The sequence below is a fragment of the Phoenix dactylifera genome, chromosome 6 (genome assembly GCF_009389715.1).
Source record: "Phoenix dactylifera cultivar Barhee BC4 chromosome 6, palm_55x_up_171113_PBpolish2nd_filt_p, whole genome shotgun sequence".
NCBI lineage: Eukaryota > Viridiplantae > Streptophyta > Magnoliopsida > Arecales > Arecaceae > Phoenix > Phoenix dactylifera.
Window position 1 is genome coordinate 14,228,092 of NC_052397.1, and position 22,470 is coordinate 14,250,561.

Sequence of the window (22,470 nt, forward strand, 5' to 3'; positions counted from 1 at the left end):
TTTTTGTTGGTGTTTCTCCAAATTAACTCTTACTAGAAGTGCAATCGAAAACTTGTATGAAGTAAACAAAATTTGGAATCTATTACGTCAACATTCATCATGCTTAATTAACAACAAGGTTCTAGATACATGGGATAGTGCAGATAGCAGCAGCATGAGTGATGTGATAAAGGTGTTAACTGTTCAGTTTTTTAAGTAAAAAAGTTCGTTGACTTTCTATTTAGTGTTAAGTTTTTTTTAAAAAAAAATGAGAGTTAGTATCAAATCCAAGTTGATTGATATGGGTTTTGCCTTTCTTAATAGTTCTGCACCCTTGCATATTAGCAAATAGTAAGTCTTTGTTGAGTAATTTCAAAGTTATACAATATGAGAAGTTTACAACATGTATAGCTGTGTTTTCTTTTAGTATGCATTTAGGTTTTAACATTATTCTGAATATTACTAAATATCAATAATGAAAACATTTGCAGCAAGATTGTGTGCCATCATAATCCTTGAACCAAGGTTCAAAATACTTTATATTGACATTGTATCAACTAAGGGTGGGTATGGTACGTTTTGGTACAGTGCACCATGCTGACAAAGGGTATTAAGTGATATGCTTTGAGATAACCATTGTGCCTTGGTATGGTCTATTTTGGCCTTTAAATTTATTTTTTTTATTTTTTTATTTTATTATTGTCAAGGTTCGTAAAACTGGTATCGAAAATCGTATCGGTACGTTACCGGTGGTACAGTACGATCGGATATGGTATGGTACGCACCTCGTACTAAGATGGGCTTCTAATACTTTTTTTCCACTCCTAGCTGTGATACCATCTGAAACCAAGTGGTAGGGGGCACTTTCACTAAGTTCAATTGGCATCGATTGGTTCGGCTGTATATTGAATTGAACCTCGGTACCTATTAGTATCTTATCAGTATGGTAGGTACAATCAGTATGGATGATATGGGTCGGTACTAGGGGTGCAATTGAGCCGAGTCAAGTAGCTAGAGGCTCGAGCTCGACTTGATTTAAAATATTTGGGCTCGAAACTTGACTCGAGATTGATCTAGCCTTAACATCCAAGCTTGAACTCAATTTGATAAAAAAAAAAGCAATACTCGAGATTGACTCAACTTGACTCGAATATCAACTGAGCTATACTCGAGCTTGAGTTTGAGCTAGAATTTGAGCTTGAATTCAAGTCTTGGTCTTAACTAAAAAATATGGTTAAAACAAAATATAACATAATATTATATTTTAAAATATTAAAATTAATAATAGATTATAGATAAAATATAATATTATTAAAAATATTTTTTTTGACTAGGCTCGCGAGCCTTTGAACCTAGTATTGTGCTACTTGGGCTCGACTCAAAAACTATTCGAGCTACTCCGGCTCGACTCAAGCTCAATAACAGTCGAGTCGTGTTGAGCTTGGATCCAAGTCGAGCTTAAGCAACTCGCAAACTGCTCAGCTCATTTGCATTCATAGTTGGTATAAAAGATGTTGATTGTTGTAGTATTTGTAAGAAATATGATAGGAGTATCAAAAAAAAAAAACTAAAGTTTCTGTGATCCATTGCTGTCTGATGAGAGATGTTTCTCTTCTAAGTAGGAATTGCACATTTCAGACTCCAAAGTGTCAAAGAACTTCAAGTTGACACAGCCGGATGCTGTGTGAGATTGACTTACCCAACAAAAGTACACTCTTGGTCTAGGAACATGGGTGTTGGCAACGGTAACTTGACAAGGGAATTTATGCAACTAATGTTTGGTCATAGAGCTATTTGATCCATGACAATGGAATAGGAAATATATGGAGAAAATTGAGTTATGTTTCTCGGATCTTAGCAACATGGCTTTTCATTTTCCCTCTCTTTCTAGTTTTTAAGAAATCGGTTTCGAACCCTTAAGTAGAGTTTCTAAATATATTTCATTCTATTTCTGTTTTTAATAACTCAGTGATGGAGGGCCGTCCAACAAGACATCTAGGCACATTTCTGCTAGGCACAAATATAAAAATTAGAAAATTTTATTTTATTTAAAAATTAAAAAATTTTATTTTTATGTGGACTCTAGGACTAGAATGTTGTTGACTCTAGAATTAGATTTTTATGAGCACTCCAATATTTTATTTTTATGCGTAATTTTATTAGAGTTTTGAATTTTGTTTATATTAAGACATTGCTATATTAATTGAGAATACATTTAGCATTATTGAGATTTGAGAATATATAATATTGAGTTGCCCTCTCCCTCTAACTTCTCCTCCTCTTCTCTTCCCTCCTCTTCTTCTTCTTCCTCTTCCTCTCTCCTCTCCATTTTGTCCTGTGTCACTCAACTAAGGAAGGAAAAATCATATAAGCATATTCCATTCTACTCATTTTTTGGTAACCCATCTAAGCAAGAAAAGAAAAATATATAAGCACGTTTCACTTTATTACACTTAAATAACCCTTATAAGCAAGAACTAAATTTGATAATCAAAGCATTCAATAAACATTATTAAATAATATTTTTTAATTCTATAAAATATTAACAATTATTGACTTGTTAAACAAAAAAATAGTAAATTTCGCATTATGCAGTTGTTTCATGATTGATTCAAAAGCTAATTAAAAGGTCAAGTGGTGGCTAACAAGGTATATTAATTAGTTGACGCAATCAAGAAGTTCTTTGTTTATGTAACAAAGCTTAGTAAATGCTGTCTGGAAAATAAATTTGCATCCAGGTATTTTGCAGATGAGCATGCATTTAATTCCACATACTTAGTGGCGAGTTCTGTGGCTGATATGTTAGCATTCTTTGGTAATATTTCCCTTTCTGCCTTCATAGAAATGCCTCATTCCCGACCATTAAGTAATTTGATACAGTTTTTCTCTACTAATTTATTCTTATTTTCCAGTTACAAAACTACAAGGGTAATTCAACATAAAACTATTTGTTATCACTAATAGTATGTTGTCCACTATGGTGGAGGGTAATTACTCTAGGAATAATCAGTTTTGGGGGGAAAGGGAAGAGTGTTTCTGATAACAATGCTTTGATCTAAAGCAGAACAGAAATGGTTTCTCTATTACTTTATATAGTATTTTGAAGCCGAAATACTGGCACAATATGTCCATGAAAACTTCCTTAAAGGCTAGCAAATCACAAGAATCTGAAATTTGCAGATTTAAATTTACATGTATACTAGTAAGAAGTTATTGATATGGATATAAACAACAAGCTGAAGAAATCTAGGTTTACAAATAAAAAGAGGAAAAATAAAGAAAAGAAGAAAGAGTTAATTTTGATTTCTGATGCAAGAATGGTCCTTTGAATCCACAGCTTCCTGCTTCCAAGGCTAACACATGACCTGCACATAAGAATCAGACAAAATCACTATGAAAGAAATTTAATGGCAATCTATGAGACAAAATAAATGTTAAATATATTTTTTTCTGAATTTTCTGTATATTTTGGGATTTCTTTCCCATTTTATTTCATATTCTATCTTGTTTTGTACCCAAGGCATATAAGAGATCATATGGGAGAGGTGGATGCTTCAATACTCAAAAGCTGTCTCCCCTTGGTTCCATGTTGGCCAGCGGACAAAGGAGAGGCTGCCTTATAGTTTAGTTTCTCTTTTGGCTCAGACCGTGATCACACTTGTGGGTTCACTACTCTGCACTCATAACGCCTAATGAATGTTAGGTTGTGCCATATAGAAGCACAGGTTAGCCATTGTCCGACTACATTCAAGCTTTACCCTTTTTATTTTATCATATTTCCAATATTTACTAAGTGCCAGTGGGAGTGGATAAGCTGTACTTATCCAGAAAGTTGGTCTTCTTGGGGTCAGCCGAACTAGCTACTGGGCTAGTCTTTACATATTTGTGTTTAAAAGTTAAAGAGTAGTTTAGTTCATAAATATAGAGATACAGCTACAAGCTTAGACAAAACTTAAAGGATACAAAGTGGAATGCAACAGTGGTTTTACAATCATTTAGGGCCTATTTCAATTGACACGTTAATGCAAAAATATACATCGATGATCCAAATAAATATATTCAATAAATTAGGTTAATACAAAAAGCAATTGCACCAAGTGATACATAATTGTTATAAAGTTGGAAATAAATAACAAACTAAAATAGTTACCAATACATGTAAATTTTACTAATGTGTTTAGGCAGTAATCAGAACGAAAATAGGAGTTGTAACTTGCTTGCTTATTTGATACCCCTAGCTGCCCTGCCCGATATCAAATCAGCCCAAAAGGATAGTCCTAGACCAACCTGCCTAGGCCCATGTGAGCCACTGTAGCATCCTCTATGCAATCAACCAGCATAAGGGGGGTATCTACCTGTTTGGGCTCTGAGCTAGCCAGCTAGGATAGGTCCAAGCACCTAGCCCAGGTATCTGCATTCAAAAAAAATTAATATACACCTTCATCAAGAATTATTGAAATTTCCATCCTTGTTAAGGTTGTAAAGGAATCTAGCATGCACATAACCTGCTAGGTAGCCACATTTGTCTTAGCTGGAAAGAAGGGGGCAAAAGAGAGAATGAAGAGGAATATGAGAATAAAAACGGAAAAAGAGAGAGAAAAGGTGGAGGGAAAAAAGAGAATGAATTAGGGGAATTAGAAGAGGAAAAAGAACAAATGAGAGGAAAAGAAAAGATAAAAGAGCAGTACGGGCATATTAATCGAACAGGTAGAAAATGGAGAAAGGGAGGTAAATATGAAATATAAGAAGGGAAAAAGTAAGGGAAAATGAGAAGGAAAGAAAGGAATAAATAACTTATTGGCAAATGGCAATGATTTGGTGATGATCAACTGGTAATGATTATATACTCTCTCTCTCCTCTCTTGGCTTCATAATTATGTTTCATTAATATGTTATAATTTACAATTTAACATGTCAAACTTATAATATAATCATTTAAGTTGTATAATATAGGATATAGCTGAAAACCTATATGCTACATGTTAGATATATTCATGTGTAGTATTTTATAATTTTTTAATTTAGTTAGGTGACTCCTTATTTACCGCAGTTTCTCATTGGGGACTACATGTGTAGGCTTAAACTTATGAGTTATTTCATCAAATGCATTTGACTATACTCATCTAGGTATGATTCGCAAGTTTAAAATCTTTAGCCAACTGTTCTCAAATTTGGGCAGGAGAGGGTCTTGCATCAAGACCTAGAGGGAAAGTTGGGAAGTACAGAATTTATTGTGATTGTTTATGGAGCCACCCCCTAGGCCTGCCTTAGAAAAGCCTTCCCAGAGAAGCAGCAAGATTTTATTCAGGGATTTTATTTATGTGTCTATGCGCATAAACATGTTTACCTTATCTATTAACTTTTGATATATGTTCGTATATGCATTCATAATTTGATGGACCTAACTACATTCAAGATTACTACATAATTTGATATTGAAATAGTCTGAATGGTTTTTGCCAAGTCAGCAAAATTACCTCGTGGCCTGGCAGGACCATAGCCACTTTGGTGATACTGGTCCTTGTCAAAGGTGCTGTATTAAGGTTACTATTTTAAGGAATTGACCCATTTAAGTTCTTACATATACCGGGTCTCAGTGAGCTCCAATAGCATGGAAAATTGCAAAATTTGATTCTTGTTGTACCTATAATCATTCAGCCAACTATTTCAATAAATTATAGATTAAGTTGAATTAATCCAATTATCTGATGAGAGTAGATGCAGATGCAGCGAGTATACTTGGAGCATATCATGTTTCAGGTAGCTTTGCATGTAATCAATATGCATAACTATCCTTAAGCATGTCAGATGTTTTCATTTATCCTCTGTAGATTTTGCATCCACTCGAGAAGGTATTGAAAATACCGCCAATCAGGGTGCCAAATCAAATGAATGGCACCCATGCTGTGCAAATGCAAAATTGTATTATGCCTTATTATCCTTTTTCTAATGGGTTTTTGTCCGATTGTATTCTCCAATATATTCTCTAGAAAGTTCACTACTTGATCCATTTTTCCTTTACTCTCCCCCTACTCATCTTGTCAATTTAAAATAGAAGAACAACGACGACGATGAAAACAACAACACTAAAATAATCTGTACCCTTCAATGCACATATCAGGCCCTGTCATTGAGATCATATCTGGCCAACAATGTACATGTCTGAAAAATTATGTATGGCTTTCTCCCAATTTATTTTTGTCTACTGCACCTTAGCGATGCTGTGTGTTGATCGTTTTATTTCTGTTTATGCTATGGTCAGCTTATACTGTGGTCCCATCCTTCATGTCTAATATGTCAATTATATGTTTTTCTTTTTTCAGAAAATTGATGGCATCCAAGTCTTATTGGTTCTTCATTCCTTCGTGGTGGCTGCAGTTGCATCAGGACCTGTGAAGTTGAGATGACATAATTGAAAGTGACCAGTTGTAGGGAGAGGGCATGTTATTCCAAAGTCTGCTATGGACCCAAAAGACATGATTTATTCTGCTGGAAGGATCGGAAAGGGTTGCATCACAGCTGTAGAACAGTAGAAGTACTGTTGAAATGCAGCTATGGTAGCCTGCCAGATGGGCTGGTTGGTACAGGGTCTCGTTTTAGCAAGTTTAAATCATTTGGTAATCTATAATCTTGGTGCAAATTAGAAACAAGTTTAGTACTTCATGGACAGTGACATGGTATTTTGGGTCTGACAGCATATATCTACTGGGATATTCACAACTGTACATGTACATCTATGATGCCCTGTTCAGCTAGTGGATGCAAACTTCATGCTTTCTTAGCTTGTGGCAATCGTGGATCCACTCCCTTCCGAGGTTGATGGATTTGCTGAGCTATCAATGCTGTACAATCAGAGGGCTGTTTTTGTTTCTGTTTTTCTTTCTTCCTTCTTCTTCTTGTGTGTGTATGGGTCTTTTTTTTCTCTCTGTTGTATATGCTTTCATTCTCCTTATTAACTCTGAATATTTATGTTTGTTACAATCAGTCAAATGATATGATATGAATTTTTCGGATTGTTGGATTTTTTTTTTTTTTTTTTGAAACTGAAGTTCTATGGCAAAATCGGTTCACTAAATCAATTGAACTCAAACCTCCGTTCTGTTCTTATGAACAAATTTGGCTGACAGATGGTCCAAATAAGGTAGTACTGTCAAGCAGGACATCCATGAGCATGCCAAGAAGAGGTTGTATAAATCTCCTGATGGTCTATCCTCTAGTTGAGTCTAGCAACTGAATTATGCTGAAGCAGGATCACCACCTTTATCTTTTTTTTTCTCCTAAATAGTACACTTGAAGTAGTTTGATGCATAAAATCTACATTATTGCATCATGCTAGATGATTTCAAATATATTGCAAGCAACATGAATTATACTTGAAAAGGTGGCAACCTTGCATGCCTAGTCTTATCATTGTCGTCGAAAGTCATATTAGCCACTGCAGAAGGATCAGCTTTCTTAGAATCAAAGGTTGTCCGCCGTATTCTTTTCATGGTTCGCATTATTGCATGTAGGACCTCTGGTTACCCTGTCAACTTCTCCATCCTAAAAGTCTTAGTGTTAAAGATTATGGGGCTATATCTTTGGATGGGTAGAGGGATCATGTGATAGCAAGGATAGCATCCACACTTTTATAGGGGGATAGGAGGGACAAATTGTTAAATAAACAGTAGGATGATGGTCTGCTTTCCAGAAGTATACAGGCACCTGATTGCTACCAAACTAATTGACTGATTACCTTCCCCCCACCAATCATCGAACAGTACGAGTGTCTGTTTCTATCACTGCTGTGGTTAATCTTCGGCTGCTCAGTCTGCCAGCTAAGACTATTTCAACAATCACGACCTAACCACAAATTTCTCTCATTTGTAGAAAGGCTTCATCATATCTTGCAAGACCTAGTGAAATTAATAAATGATGATTAAGATATAAACAGTCTTTCTAGATATATTATAGGTAACACTTCTTCAATCGTGTAAAGCTGTTGTACTCAACTACATGATGTAGATGGTTCACGTATACCACATTATCATGATATATATCTCAGTTGCGTGCATGCATGCTTTCACACATACACACACACACATAGAGAGAGAAAGAGTGTGTGATTATAAAAATAAAGCTGATTAACACTGCATAATAAGACATTAGCACACTGCTAGGTGTTGGAGATAATTGTGGAGATCATCGTGGAGATAACCACGAAGGAACAAAATATGGAAATACAAATCATGACACATTATCTCCAACACTAGGGACAACTCTACAAGTCCTCCCCAGAAAATTGGACCACTATTTTTTTTTTCTTTGCTTGGTTTATACTTTATAATAATAATAATAGGAGAGGCCATGTGAGTAATCCTGCGGAAAGGAGTCCATGTGAGAGTGGTAGGATACAAAGGGGAGAAAAGTTTGTGACTTTTAGGACCGTCCTTTAAGAAAGAAAGCACCAACTCGGACAATGCTAAACTTTCCTTTTAATATGTTTGATCCCTACCTAATTTATTTAACTTTGAGGGCTTGCAATAATTCGTGGAATCATGAGGGCTTCCACCTCTAAAATTAAGCCGCCTCCTACCATGAAGGTCTTTCCATCCTATGCTTCCAATGCAAAATGGGGCATACTTTGCTAGGTTAGTCCGGGATTAGGGCACCAACTGCTTGACTAATATCCCACCTTGTTTAGGGCTTCTTAACATGTTATATTTCTTATTCTAAACTTATATTGGACTTGTTTTGATGCGTTTAAGAGTCTTGCATCATAGTAAGTATTGGAGATATATTGTTAAGAGTCTTGTCCTAAGAAAAAAATAAATTGGAGCTTCAAAACAAAGCAAAGGAAAGATACTTCAAAGAAGAGTCCAAACACTTGATGGTAGAAAACATGCCTTGATGGCTCCAACTAGGGAGTTGTTAGTTTAGTGGTTGGCCAGTACCACATCCTAACCAACCTGGACCAAGAGGCCCCATTCTCCAAATGCAAAAAAATTGAGAAGTGGGAGGAAAGATCGATGCATTCTACCATTCAAATACCACTCCTTCTCCAAGCACTCATCTCTATGCCACACCATGGGCAAGGTGATTAACATCACAAGGAGATCTATTCATGCATTCTTCCAGAGCTACCACTCCTTTGCCTCAACTGCTGCCCTCCTGGTCTTCCCCGTCGCGGCGGCCACCCTCCTCTCCCAGTCGCTTACTCTCTCCTCTTCCCCCATCCTCCGAACAATCTCTTCCCGCCTCCGGTTGCTCTTCGATGCCGCCGGTTTCCCCGCCTCCTCCCAATTCTTCTCCCTCCTCAATTTCAAGCTCTCCCAGGTCATTTTAACATTCATCTCCACTCTTCCTTTCACCCTCATCTTCCTAATCCTCGCCAAAGCATCTGTTGTCCAAATCCTCCATGAATTCCCTCGTCGCAGGCTCGCACCGCCGCCACTCTCCTCTCTTCTCCATATTTATCCCTCCCTCTTGCTGACTTACCTCTTCAATTCCTTGGTCATCCTCTCCGCTAATGCCGCCATCTTCTCGATCCTTTTGGTAGCCTTCAACGTTGCGGACATCCTCCACCTTTCCTCAAACAACTCCATCCTAGTCTTCTCTGCCGCAAGTGTCATTCTATATTCCATTGTCATTGCCAACACCATGGTGGCATGCAACCTAGCAATTGTCATCTCCGCCATGGAAGACAGCGGCGGCTATCTCTCCATCCTCAAGGCCCTTGTGCTCATCAGAGGTAGGACGGCAACCGGCATAACACTAGCTCTGCCTGCGAGTCTGGGCATGGCTGCGGTAGAAGCGTTGTTTCAGTACAGGGTGATGAGACCATACCATCTGTTGCGCAAATTTAGTCCATCAGTCATCTGTGAAGCCTTCTTGATCGCCTACATATATTCGCTCCTCATTGTCCTCGACACGATCATCACCTGCATGTTTCTGAAGATCTGCAAGGCAGAAAGTGGATCCTATTGGAATGGATACGATTATAGAACAGATAGCGAACCAGAAGCCAAGGGTGCTCTCCAAGCTTAATGCTTAGCAGATCCTGCTCTCTCTCTCTCTCTCTCTCTCTCTCTTTATTTATGTCCCTGCAAGAACATAAGTTTCAGCTATGTAAGAGTATTTTTACTGCTTCAAATGCATGAGTTCCACAGATGTGGCATCAATGCAACAATGTTAGCTTGCCAGAGATTAAAAAAAAAAATGTACAGGAAACTTTATAATGAAAAAAGGCTCTTTGTAAAATAAGAGAAATGGAACAGACACCCACAAAAAGCCCCCACCAGTCCAATTCTTTGTTTGTTCCTGCCGACCGGATTGTGTGCTAGCTGTATTAGATGCAACAAGAACCACAACAGAAACTCCAAAGTGTCTTACATAACAAGAACACCTGGATAATCTTCAAAGGAAAAATATTTGTGAACCTATTTGGCTTTAGCGCTTGAAATACCCCACCACACATCTTAGAAGATTACGACAAGGTTCTGCCTTTGTGAGACCTGAAATAATATCAGATATTATATGATAAGTGGGTGGTCTTACATATGTGAACTCGGTTTATCTTGGAATGCCAGCTAGCACAGCATGAAACAATGGAGTTGACTCGGGTATGTTGATGGAAAACCATCTGGTCAGCCTTGGCAACACAAATATATGAACCAAATGACAGTAATACAGTTTAAACAATATAACAAATTCCTTTCTCTAGATATTTTTTGGGAAACATGATCAAGTTTCATGCACGACTGTTTTTCGACTAAAATGGTCAGAGACTAGTGACCATATTCAACCTTTACTACTTGACGAGGTGGATCAAAAACATGGGAAGTTCAGACATCAGTTTTGATTAAAGCTGTCTAACGTAAGATTGCAAGCTTCCAGAAGATGTCTTGAAATCAGCTGCCATCTCGCCATGGCCTGAGTTCAGGACAAGGTTAGCCCAGTTAGATGATCTGTGAACAATTCTTGATGGAATCCGGTCACTGTCTTCGCCCCCTGATGCTTCATATCCATCACTGGTTGATCTTGAGAGCTGAATCCCCTTCTGTGCAGCAGTGCCTGGGACAGGAACAGATGTGAGCCCCTGTACTTCTTCGGCTCCAGATGAGGAAATGCGAAATGGATGCAGATCAGGTGAGCCTAAACTGCTGTCAGGTGAAGAAGCAATGATTTTTGCAGAAGCCACAAGTCGGTTAGGCCGAAAAGCACTCCTTGCTTCAAGCTGCAGAGGTGCTAAACTGGAGGATGTATCTGGAGCCAGGTCAGTGCCATTACTGTCAGTGGTACTGGCTGATATTTTTGCTAGGGGCTCCAGGGGAAGGTCCACTGGGAACCTGCCTCTTTTGTTAGGTCGCCTTCTATTATCAGGCCTCGGAGCTATCCTGCCACTACCACTTCCAAAGCTATTGTCCATCTCTTGTTCCAGTGGCATATCTCGCCGCACAATTGGCTGCAGGACCTTGGACCTTTTCCTCGCTTCTGCAGCTGCTTTTGAAACTTCATCTGCATTAAGACGTGCCAGGGTCCAAGGACTAATTTTAACGGTTCCTGCGTTTTTTTTTCTTGTTGATTCCTCCAGCATCATCTTCTTGCCTGTGGGATTCACGGATGTGCCAATTTCTGGAGGAACAACATCAAACTGGCAACAAATTGAATTCCTCTGTCAATTTCCCAATGTTAAAACAAGATACAAACAATAGGAAAAGAAAACCAGCACATCTTCTGTCACAATGTTAAATAAATTGGTGATGGAATATCCAACAATTCGTGCTTGGATAGTGACTTAAGGCCCCAAGCATGTAGCTGTTACACAGACGTATGTAATAACAAGCATCCAGGACGAAGCCAATGTATTTTTGAGGTTGCTGCTGCCATACCACGCCCCCCCCCCCCCCCCCCCCCCAACAACAACAAAAAAAAAAAAAAAAAAAAGCCTGGGGTGTAGTAGGGATTTAATGAGATTGTTGAGTTAGAAACCACTCATTTTTAAGCAGGTGACAAGGAGACTGCTATTGTTTGGAGTGAATCTCAGAAAAGTAAAAGATATGAAATTGGAGGTTCCTCATTGAAATTGAAAAGTTTTAGAATAACAGGTTAATTGTATTTCAGCAGACCACTTTTTGAAGGTAAATGGTCTCAAGATATCAATGTCATGATCTTTGCTATGTCTGAGAGTTCATCATGTTCTAGTTCAGAAATGGATATGGCATATCTCATAATTGCAGGAAATTTTTTTCTGCAAGACTTGGTGTGGCGGTCAAGTTCTAGCTTGTAACTTAGGTCTGCTGAGTTCTGACTGTCAAATGAGATAATACCTCATTCCATAATGCGGATGAGAAGGGTCAGACAGCAAGCACAGATGAGGCCTGGCACATATGATCACCGCAAGGGCTATTAAATCCCTAAACTGGATAACTATATGCAAACTTAAGCATAAGTAGCATTGCCAGTGCGATACAAATGATAATTGAAACCAATGGCTGCTGGAGTCTCCCTGAGACTAGAAATTATGGTCTTCGGTCTAAACAACTAGCACGAGAAGTCAAGAAAGGCATGTATGAATTTCAATTTATTTAGGTCTATTCCAGATTGAGTCAGTTTTATCCCGTCGCAAACACAAAGTTCTGATCAAAGGCATATAATTTTAAGCCGTGGCATATGCAATAAGACCCATGATTAATGATTATAGGTGATATTATTATAACTTCATAAAATCTGTGTATTTATGCTATTAGCTTCATAATTTGTTTTATATTGTATTTGAATCATGTCCTTGCACATCTATTGTCATTATTTATCAAGTTCATTAATGTATATAATATGCCCAATAAAACAAAATTATGCTGCAGGATTACTTACATATTATCTAGATTTATGCATGATGTTGTAACATATTTTTAACTTCTAGAAATTATTTTTTCTGGATTCAGCCTATGTTGCTTGAATAAGTCCTATATGAAAGAAACAAAACGGCATAAAAGTTTTGGCCCACTACAAGGACAGCAATATGCTTCTTTTCTTGAGGGTTACAGACAGTATGGGCTTCTTAAGCCAAAATTGTAAACCAATTTCGAAATTGGAGGCCTTACTAAGTTTGTTGAGTGAGGCAGATTTCGTGATGCGTGCTACTTCCAAAATCTTGGGCTGGGGGAATAGGGACATAATAACAAGGTAGAAATTAAATCTTTATGGGACCAACAATGGAGGAAAAAGAGAGGCTAAACCTATGATCATTGAACTCAAAAGACCCAGGAGAGTAAGGAAAGACAGGTGCATTGAAGAGAGTGGATTAATTTTCCAGATAGGAAATGAACCTTTTTTCGTCATATGATTGATAGTTGAGTACAGGTCTGTTAATTGTGTTCTATCGTCAAAATGATGCTCTTAGATATAAACTTTTAAGTGCACTTTATCATTTTCTTTATCAAACTCTAAAGTCATGAAAAACTTTAGAGAAAGAAAACGTCATACCTGATCCTCAAGGAATAATCGTGGTGGAGTACACCATGCACCGCGATGAAATGCACTAAAGGAACTAGCACTGCTCAGTCCAGTAAGAGAGCTCACTGAAGACATTTGTGGACTTTGCTGACCACCAACTCCTTGCTGTTCTTGCTGTTCCTGCTCCCGTAAAGCTATGATGTAGTCATATGTGCTGATTCCCTGCATCCACATTCATGACAAAATTAACCACAGTTCATTCATCAAACTTTAGATGAAACAGGAACAAATGGCAGGCTTCAAAAGACAAGTCAGAAACACTGAAAGGCATTCTCATTTTGAAATGAATGTCCCAGCTTATGCAGTCAGTCTCTATTTTAGTTTTCATGACCATGTTAAACTATAAGTTGGAACAAAAGTAAGATTTTGATAATAAACACAAAAAAAAGACTGGATTCTCTCAACCTCATGTTAATCAGCAACATGATTTTGAAAAACAAACTTGATTCTCTAAACCTGTAAAACTTGCTTCAAGCGAGAGATATTACTGTTATACTACATACAGTAAAATGTTTTCCAGAAGAGTTATGGAAACAACATCAAGTGTGTTAGGGTAGAGTTATAGCAACATTCAGCTAAATCACCGAGACTAAAAATTTGTTTGAACAAATGCCTTCCTCCCTGGTTTGTCTATTCAAAGAATTAACTAAATGGATCATACACGACCAACTTATATTTACAAAAACAAGCACTAATTGCTCTAAATACACACAGTAAGAAAGATATCTGATGCTATTTTTAAATTATTTAAATAAGGGTCAGAACATGCAGCTGAACCCTTGTCAATCCTTGTCACAATTTAAGAACTCAGTTAAGGTAATGTCATTTACTTAGCGTCATGCCCTGTTCTTGACACAGCCCCAACTCAGTCGGGATGGCCAGGTCAACCGAGTCGGGTGAGCTAGGGACAAGCTGGGAGGAACCCAACCTAGCTGGCCAGAAATCTCACATGAGAGAGGGCAGTCAGCTACCAAACTGGGAAGGCTAGCACGAGGAGATTGCAGGTCAGTCGGCCTTCTCCATATTTCTTCCCCTCCCGAGACCATGGCCACCATCTCTCTCTCTCTCTCTCTCTCTCTCTCTCTCTCTCTCTCTCTCGTGTCGCGCTTCGGGTTGTGCTACCGAAGATCAGGTTCCTTGTTGTCATGGTGGATCGTTGCTGAAAACGAGGTAAGAAGCCCCCGATCTTCTCCCTCATCCTCCCCTCTTCCTAATTAATGCACCAAATGGCTGGAATCCAACAAGGGATCATTGGAAATACACCACAAAAAATCACCCTTGTTCCGACCCTGTTTTTCCCCTCTTTCAGAATATCTCCACCGCTGGTGTTCATTGCCAAGGCCCTCGGGTCTCCCTTGTGTTGGCCCCTGGCTAATGTTGGTATCCCAACCACCAGCGAGCAAGCTAGAACCCAAAAGACTGAGCCAAGAAACCACACTTGTTCGGCCTTGCTTTCTTGCTGATTTCATGCCCCTTTGCGCCGGTCGCCATCGCCAGCCATGCCCCATTGCCTGCTATTGGGCCAATGGCTGCGCCACCATACCTTGTGGTCGCTTTAGTCAGTGCCCTCATTGGCCCCAATCACTGGTAGGCCCCCTAGGCCGTTGACACCTCGGCTTTAGGAAAGGGGCATGGACACATGCTCCTCTAATGCGCAAAAAAAGGAAAAAAGGAAAAATAGATCCCATCCCTTGATTTCTTCTCTCTACCCTCTCCTCTTCATGACCCATGGGCCCCACCAGTGGGAACCCTTGCAGCATAGGTTGACCATAGTAAGGGGTCCTGGCCCCTAGATGCCGGGCAGCATGTTGACTCCCACCCCAGCCCTTGCCTAGTGCCTATAGAATATGGTCAACACCCACCCCTATTGAGTCATCTAAATCCTAGCCGATATTAATCAGTTGAGGAGTACACCCTGTTCGGACTGAAGTAGGCCGTTAGACACTACCGCCTAGCTAGTCCTTCCTTTCTCCACCTCGATACGGGTATAAATCCTGATCTAGTCTGTTTCAGTCCCCTAAGATTTCTTATTGCATATTTAGATTTTAAAATAGTTGAATATGAATTAATTGGATTCTTAAATAGCTTTGAATAGGTACAGCTGATTTGCCTAACTGAACTTTGTGGTTTTAAGACGATCAAAGGTAAGTGACTCCAACACTCCTTATGAAATTTTGAATCACTGACCAAAGTCGAATTATATGAATTATAAAATTATAAATTATATTTGATATGATTGACCCAGTATTTTATTAAAAATTTAGGATCAAGTATATGAATTATGAACAATTCAGATTTTATGTCAAATAGCATGGTTCGATGAATATGTTAATATTAATGACTTGTTTATGAAATATAAACTCTATATTTATAAAATTTGTATTTTTGTCATGAAAAGAATGATTTCATGATTGCTTTTAGTGTTAGAGACTATTTATGGACTACGAATTCTATAAAGCTATTTAGTATCTTATTCATGTACGATTTAAGAAAAATATATTCTAAGGAAATATGACTTAAAGAAAATATGATATAAGAAATGACTACAGGCTTTCAGATAGCTATGTATGACCCTCCCAACAAGAATAATAGCTAGCAAATTGTGATATCCAGTAAATTACAGCACTATCACGGGTATAAGATGACCATAGCATTTAGTCTGAAAGTATTATTTTATATCATAGAAAACTGGTTAAATAATTTATAACTTTATCTATGATATATATCTTGGAACTCTATTTATGAATCTGCATGATTTATGCATACACAAATGGATTTTTGTCATAGTTTGTTATATTATTATGTATATGAAAAGCTTTGACTTATAGTAAAAGTTATTCTCCAAATGGTGCATTAAAATTATGTAAAAGTTATGCTTGATTCGGTAAGGTAGTGCAAGATTTCTTATTGATCTGCGAAGCTCACTCCTCTGTTCTTTTCAGACAAATAAGGTTGTTTGGAGCAGAGAGGGATAATCCAGGCTTAGAGGTCAAGATAATAAGCTAGGAAGAATAGTGATAGAAATCAAATTTGTTGGCCAACAACAAATCTGGTTAACAATCTTGGTGATTTATGGGTTTATGTAGTTTTTGAGTATTTAAACCTTCGATTTAGAAGCTCTGTACCAGCACTTTCTTTATTTAATAAAGCGATAAATATTTGGACCCTTTATATTATGTACTTTATAGTATGAATTTTGTACAGATCTTCTATTGTAGACTTCACATTATTGTGGGTGATATCCCACGGTAGCACAGTACTGTCATGTTCTGGTTTTCGGCATGACACTTAGAATGAATGATAAGGACTTTTATCATGTTACAACATAAAAATTGCGTACATACATAATCCTTAAAAGAACAAACTTTCTTACAGTCTCAGGTCATGCAGAATTATAAATTATTAGAACTGTATGAGTTTGAGAGGATAACTGAATGGATTAAATATGCCTACTTCACAACTTATATTATTTTAATATAATATGCTAGAAAGCAAGAAATAAAAGATGTGTAAAGGTTATGCATATGTTGATGCACATTCATCATGCAGATGATAAGAAAACTGCCAAACATAATGTTTAAATATATATTGCTAATATTCATACAGTACCATGATAATGATGATTGATGTCAGAATGATAAATCACTATCATATTTACCTTTTTTATTAAAAGAATGTGGAAGAAAAAAAGTTGAGCAAGCGGTAGAGTAGCAATCATTGCTAGGAAAGTGCAAGAAGCCTGCAAAAGTGTAGTCACAATATAAACAAATATTAAGGTCAATATTAGAAAACAATCCAACTTAGAGATCAGGCTCATGCTTTTAGAAATCAACATTTCCTATTTAATAGGATATTAAATAATTTTCTGATACCATGTTTACTGAATTATTTTCCTAACTGAAATAACATAAGTGAGCTAAGAGAAACAGCTTTCAGGATAAGACAACATGTAATAAGTGGAAATCAAAAAGGAAGAAAATTACAAACTCACCACCACAACAACAAAAGGCACCAAAGAGAAGCTGCTTCCTAACTTTGAGATGATCTCAACAGAGAATCGCTTCCGCTCGAGGAAACAGAGTATCAGCACAAGGATTCCTATCGACCACTGTAGAATAAGCTGGCCCAAGGTGCACAAACCACGGAGACCTGTCAATAATCAACCAGGATGAAAAGGACCTGGAACAGAATACTTGCTACTTCTTGACTACCAGGTCCATGGTGCAGAGAACAAGGTTGGTTGCTACTGGAGTAGCGATTGGCAAAGATACAGAAGGTCAACCAATGGATACAGTACATAATATGTTGCCATGATGTGGGTCCTTATACCTAGAACAGTGTAAACAGTAGAAAAGAAACAATTCTACTTACCAAGAGAAGTGCAGAAACCATGAGGACGAAGAACCTTCTATAGTTTCTTCTTCCTATGCAGTTGTTGAGCCACTGAAGAACCAAGACAGCATACGTTAGATAGTCATATAATAAGTTTAGAGAAGACAAGGAAGAATTTGCAGGTAGCCAAGGTCTTACCCTGCAGTGATGATCAAAGCCATCCACACATTTGTCACAAACTCTACAGTGCTTACTGTACTTTAACACCTAGACAATGTGCAGACAAGATTATTAGGCACGACAATGATGACCAATATGACATAGTTTGGTACAGCCAACATAACAAGTTGCACAAATGGAAGGTAAATAAGGACTGCTAATGTGAAAGATGTGTGGAGGTTGGATAATATGCCTACATATTGATATGCATAAACAAGTATTAAAATGCTAAGCAAATGTCTCCATATTGGCATGCATAAGCATGTACTAAAATGCTAAGCTACTCATCAATAACTTAGTTCTTCCATGTATTTACTTCTGAAATCCTGACATTACCATAGAACATGAAGCAAAAGCTACCATGTCAATTGGAAGATATATGCTAAACATGGTCACAAGACTGAGAAATTAATTAAAAGAAATGTCACTACCAAATGCTAGTAAGACTTTTACACGACAAATATTCATTGTGATTTAACCACTACAGGAATGTGATCGATGGAAGGTAAACTAAAAAGGAAAAAATAGAAACAGAAACTGAAATGACTGAAAAATCTTTATTATTTTGCCTGCACTTCACAAAGTGTCCTAGAAACAAAAGAAGCTTGTTCAGAGGGAGGATCACAAATGTCAGAATTCAGGTTTCACTGCAAGATCCTGAAGCAAGTGCGACAGCCCAAGTAGAAGATTCTGGAAAAGAACTTCTCATCATCCACTGCTAACATAACAGGTACATTCATGGAGAGAAAACAGCACTGACTGACCAAGAATACATCATTTAAGTAGCAGTGTCCCTTCTTGAAAAAAATGCCAATATAGATTTATGTGCAAAACTAAATTGAGGCATGCTCCATCAACTTACAGGCAGCATTTCATTCAGGATTGAAGCAGGGATAAGGCTTATTCAGCTTTTAACAAACAGGAACATGCAAACAATAGTTATGCCAATCAAATCCTCATGCCAGCCATAGGTATGCCAACAGGAAGCTGTCATAAGTAATTCACCTGGAAAGCCATCATTTATGCCTGCCCCCTAATTTTCTATGAATAAAAACACCATCAGGCAAAAGTTACTTTAAAAATTGTAGCCAAAAAAGGGAATAACTTGGAGCATAATTATTTCAATTCTGCTTATCTTAAAACCAATTGCAGCCACAATTTTCAGATGCAACAATGTGGTTACATATAAGTTGTATATTTAATAAAGAACATACAATGATGATAACCAGCAAGCCATGTCCATTCATTTTTGTTAAAGAACAAAAAAATCATTAAATGCTTTTCAATATTTCAACTGGAAAACTCGATAAGAAACAATAATACTCTAAATAATTTGCAATGATAAAACATTGTATACAAGTCAAATAGCACATTCATGTTTTGCTTCTGCAAACACTACCAGTAGTTTAAAGACAAGCACAGGTGAGACATGATGTGATTCAATGGATAACAAAAAAAGTTTTATACACTACAGTACCAATGAATATGATCATCGCCTGATGCAGATTGCATACCTCAACTTTACATAAACTGCAGTAGAACATGCCGTCCTCACTCATTTGCTGTTCAGATGACTGTTCACGTGAATGGGACTGATTACATAACAAAGGGCACCATCTCAAGAATACTGCCAAGAATGTATTGCAACAAGATAAGCTTTCTCTCGGAAGTCTGTCACTTGACTTTCCATCAATGGCCTCTTTGTTGATAGTTTCATCTAGACATTTGTCACCAGTTGTTGCGGCATGTGCTTCATTTTTCAAGCTGTCTCCTCTGAATTCCTTGGGTTGAGTCTGTTTTGCATTGCCCTCTAGTTGAAGACATTTCTTAGACCTGAAAAGTCCTGGATCTGCAGGATTTGTTGCAGCACACCAAACATATAAAAAGAAGACGCATGTAACCTGACAAGAAACACTTGAATTATCAGTACTTTTGAGTTTTGCAAGCAGCATTTAAGTCCTTGCATATGTTACAGATTAATTCTACAAAGATACCTACCTCTTAAATTGTAAGATCTTGACAACCACACTGTTTCAGTCTGTGTCCAATAACAATTAACTAAATTATTTTATCAGCATACAGGCAACTCAACTTGTTATGCTTATATCGTGAGGTGACCAGCACAAAATTGTCAACAGAAAATTCATAGACCCTATTACACATTATATGTGAGAGTTATGGCCTGTTATAGATATATAATTAGGTTATTTCTGTCGTTATTGCATCATTTTGAGCAAGTTTCAAGGTCTCATAGCTTGGTATTCTTCCTTGTGGGCCTTTTGTAACACTGGAAACTTGCTATGCAAAATATGCTTAACTTATGCTTATCTCCAACATAGGTTTAAGTAGCATGATGTAATCCTTATACCTGTTTAAAATCACAACATTTGATCACATTACTGGAATGTTTTTATCAAAGTTAAAATATGGATGTTATCAGGTATCCAAGTGCAACATGCTGATTTTAGGGTGCTTCTTATGCTAAGATATATAGGACATTGGGCTTAAATAATAACCAAACAACTCATTTAGGTGCATATAGGGAATTTCAATTTTAGTACTTGTAAACAACTATATAACTTATCATTTTTTTTGCAGATCCAAGATGGTAAACATTATACCTGAAGAACATCACAGAGAGAGGGAGATGGTTCGCAAGCCTAATGGATATTATTTTATATAAAATTCCAAACTGCTTGATATCAAAGTTAATTATAAATAATTAAGTTTGTAATGGATGTTTTCTGCTATCAAGTCCAAGACAACATACCCTAATTTCTCTAGCATAGCTTAGCTTATTGAAGATGATCTTGCCACTCCTACCAAAGGGGAAAAAAAACAGATGTTCAAGCCACCAGTATCTACAAAAGGGATATTTGGATTTTTACAAGAAAATTTCACCATATCTGACGCTAATTCATGGGGGGGCAGAAGGGGCAACCTATGATTTCCAACATTATGCCACGAAAAAAAATCATACACCAAAACAATGATCTCGCTAAATTATACTACATGAATCTTACAACATTCAGTCATCAAAAGGCACCAGAATTAAACATACCGGTCCACATTCACAATCACTAGAAATATGAAAAATCAAAGAATAAAACCATACTACGGAAAAACCAATCTGCCTCACCAAAATGTGCGTAACAATCTTTATTTATTAGTCAAAATGCACAACAAAAGCGTACAAATAAACAAATGCATGCCATTTGTTCATGAAAAATTTAAGAAATAAATTCAACAAAACAAAGATAGAAAATAGGGACAGCCCACATCAAGGAAAGGCCAACAAAATCAGATCCAACTCCAACAACAGAAAATTTAAATATCCAACAAAGCAACCACAGCAGATAGATCTCAACTCAAATAACCAAAAAATAGAAGGAAAGAAAACAAAGATCAACATCACCACAAAAACAGAAGATTCCACAGCGGTAGTGAAATGGCTTACCAGGGGAGTGTAGATCCCTATCACCACATATTCAAAGAGCTTCTTTCCAACAAAGGGAGCAAAGAACACATAGAAAGCAAACCCCAGTGCCAGAAAAACAGCTATAGCCACCACCTACACAATGCAAGACAAAATCAGAACCCATTACAAGAAACAGAGAAGAAAAAACAGAGGAAGAAGAAGCAGAAATGTTTTTTTAAAAAAAAATCATACCTGAAGGGGATGATATGGAAGCTGCCACCCATTCTTCCTCATTTTGAACCTCTGATTGAAGCCAAAAATGCGAATGCTGAGATGGAAAGATGAAGAAAAAAGGGATTTTTTTTTAAATCTTTTGTTTTGTCTGTTCCCTCAGGAAGACATGGGTTTGATCAACCTGCAAACCCCTCAAGGTTGCAATGTATATTCTCGGCAGCCACAGCAGTGGGAGGAGAAGGAAGTAGCAATCAATCACTGATGTGGGGTTGGAAGGGATGAAGGGTTTGGAGATTGGAGAACAAGAGGAGAAGGTGAAGAGAGGGGATCCCTCTTTCAAGACCCATAAATCCAGTGAGGCTTTGGTTTATGGGAAAAAGTGGTGAGCTGATGGGTATTCCTTGTCTTGTGAACCCTCCTTTTTTTCTTTTTTGCCCCCCCAAGGAGACCAAGGATCTGGCTGGTGTGATTGTGACTGAGGTAAATAAATAGAATCAATGGATGGGTAGATGGATTTTGCTTTCTTTGCCCATCCATGACTAGATTATCACCAAAATACCCCTTTCTTTGTTACTAGCCTCATCCCATGCTGCCATGGGGGCCCTTGATCTAGGGCAAGACATGGGATTTGAGTGAGGTGATAGGCTAAAAACCACATGGGAGATGGGCTTGGTGCCTTGTGGTTTAGCCTCTTTTTTCTTCTTCTTCTTTTTTTTTTTTTTTTTCCTTTCCTCTTTTTTTTTTTTTATTTTTTATTTTTTTATTTTTAATATTAATATCTTACACACAATAGA

General features: G+C 37.5%; 2 protein-coding genes and 1 long non-coding RNA gene across 3 annotated transcripts; 2 read left to right on the forward strand and 1 right to left on the reverse strand.

The window, feature by feature from the left end:
• The first annotated feature begins 1,280 nt into the window (after window positions 1-1,280).
• LOC120111087 lies at window positions 1,281-7,000 on the forward strand. Its single transcript, XR_005512225.1, has 2 exons — window positions 1,281-3,704; window positions 6,358-7,000. It is a non-coding gene; the product is annotated as an uncharacterized LOC120111087 (long non-coding RNA).
• Window positions 7,001-8,886: 1,886 nt separating this feature from the next.
• LOC103705324 lies at window positions 8,887-10,204 on the forward strand. Its single transcript, XM_008788989.4, has one exon. The coding sequence runs from the start codon at window positions 9,046-9,048 to the stop codon at window positions 10,003-10,005; it is 960 nt and encodes a 319-aa protein (XP_008787211.3). The 5' UTR covers window positions 8,887-9,045; the 3' UTR covers window positions 10,006-10,204.
• A 377-nt stretch (window positions 10,205-10,581) lies between these two features.
• Window positions 10,582-22,085, reverse strand: LOC103705236 (probable protein S-acyltransferase 22). The gene is made up of 9 exons (XM_008788878.4): window positions 21,695-22,085; window positions 21,482-21,595; window positions 19,539-19,925; window positions 18,004-18,072; window positions 17,845-17,916; window positions 17,465-17,593; window positions 17,132-17,212; window positions 13,444-13,635; window positions 10,582-11,611 (listed from the first exon to the last, which is right to left on the reverse strand). The coding sequence occupies exons 1-9, from the start codon at window positions 21,734-21,736 to the stop codon at window positions 10,820-10,822; spliced, it is 1,878 nt and encodes a 625-aa protein (XP_008787100.3). The 5' UTR covers window positions 21,737-22,085; the 3' UTR covers window positions 10,582-10,819.
• Between the last annotated feature and the right edge of the window lie 385 nt (window positions 22,086-22,470).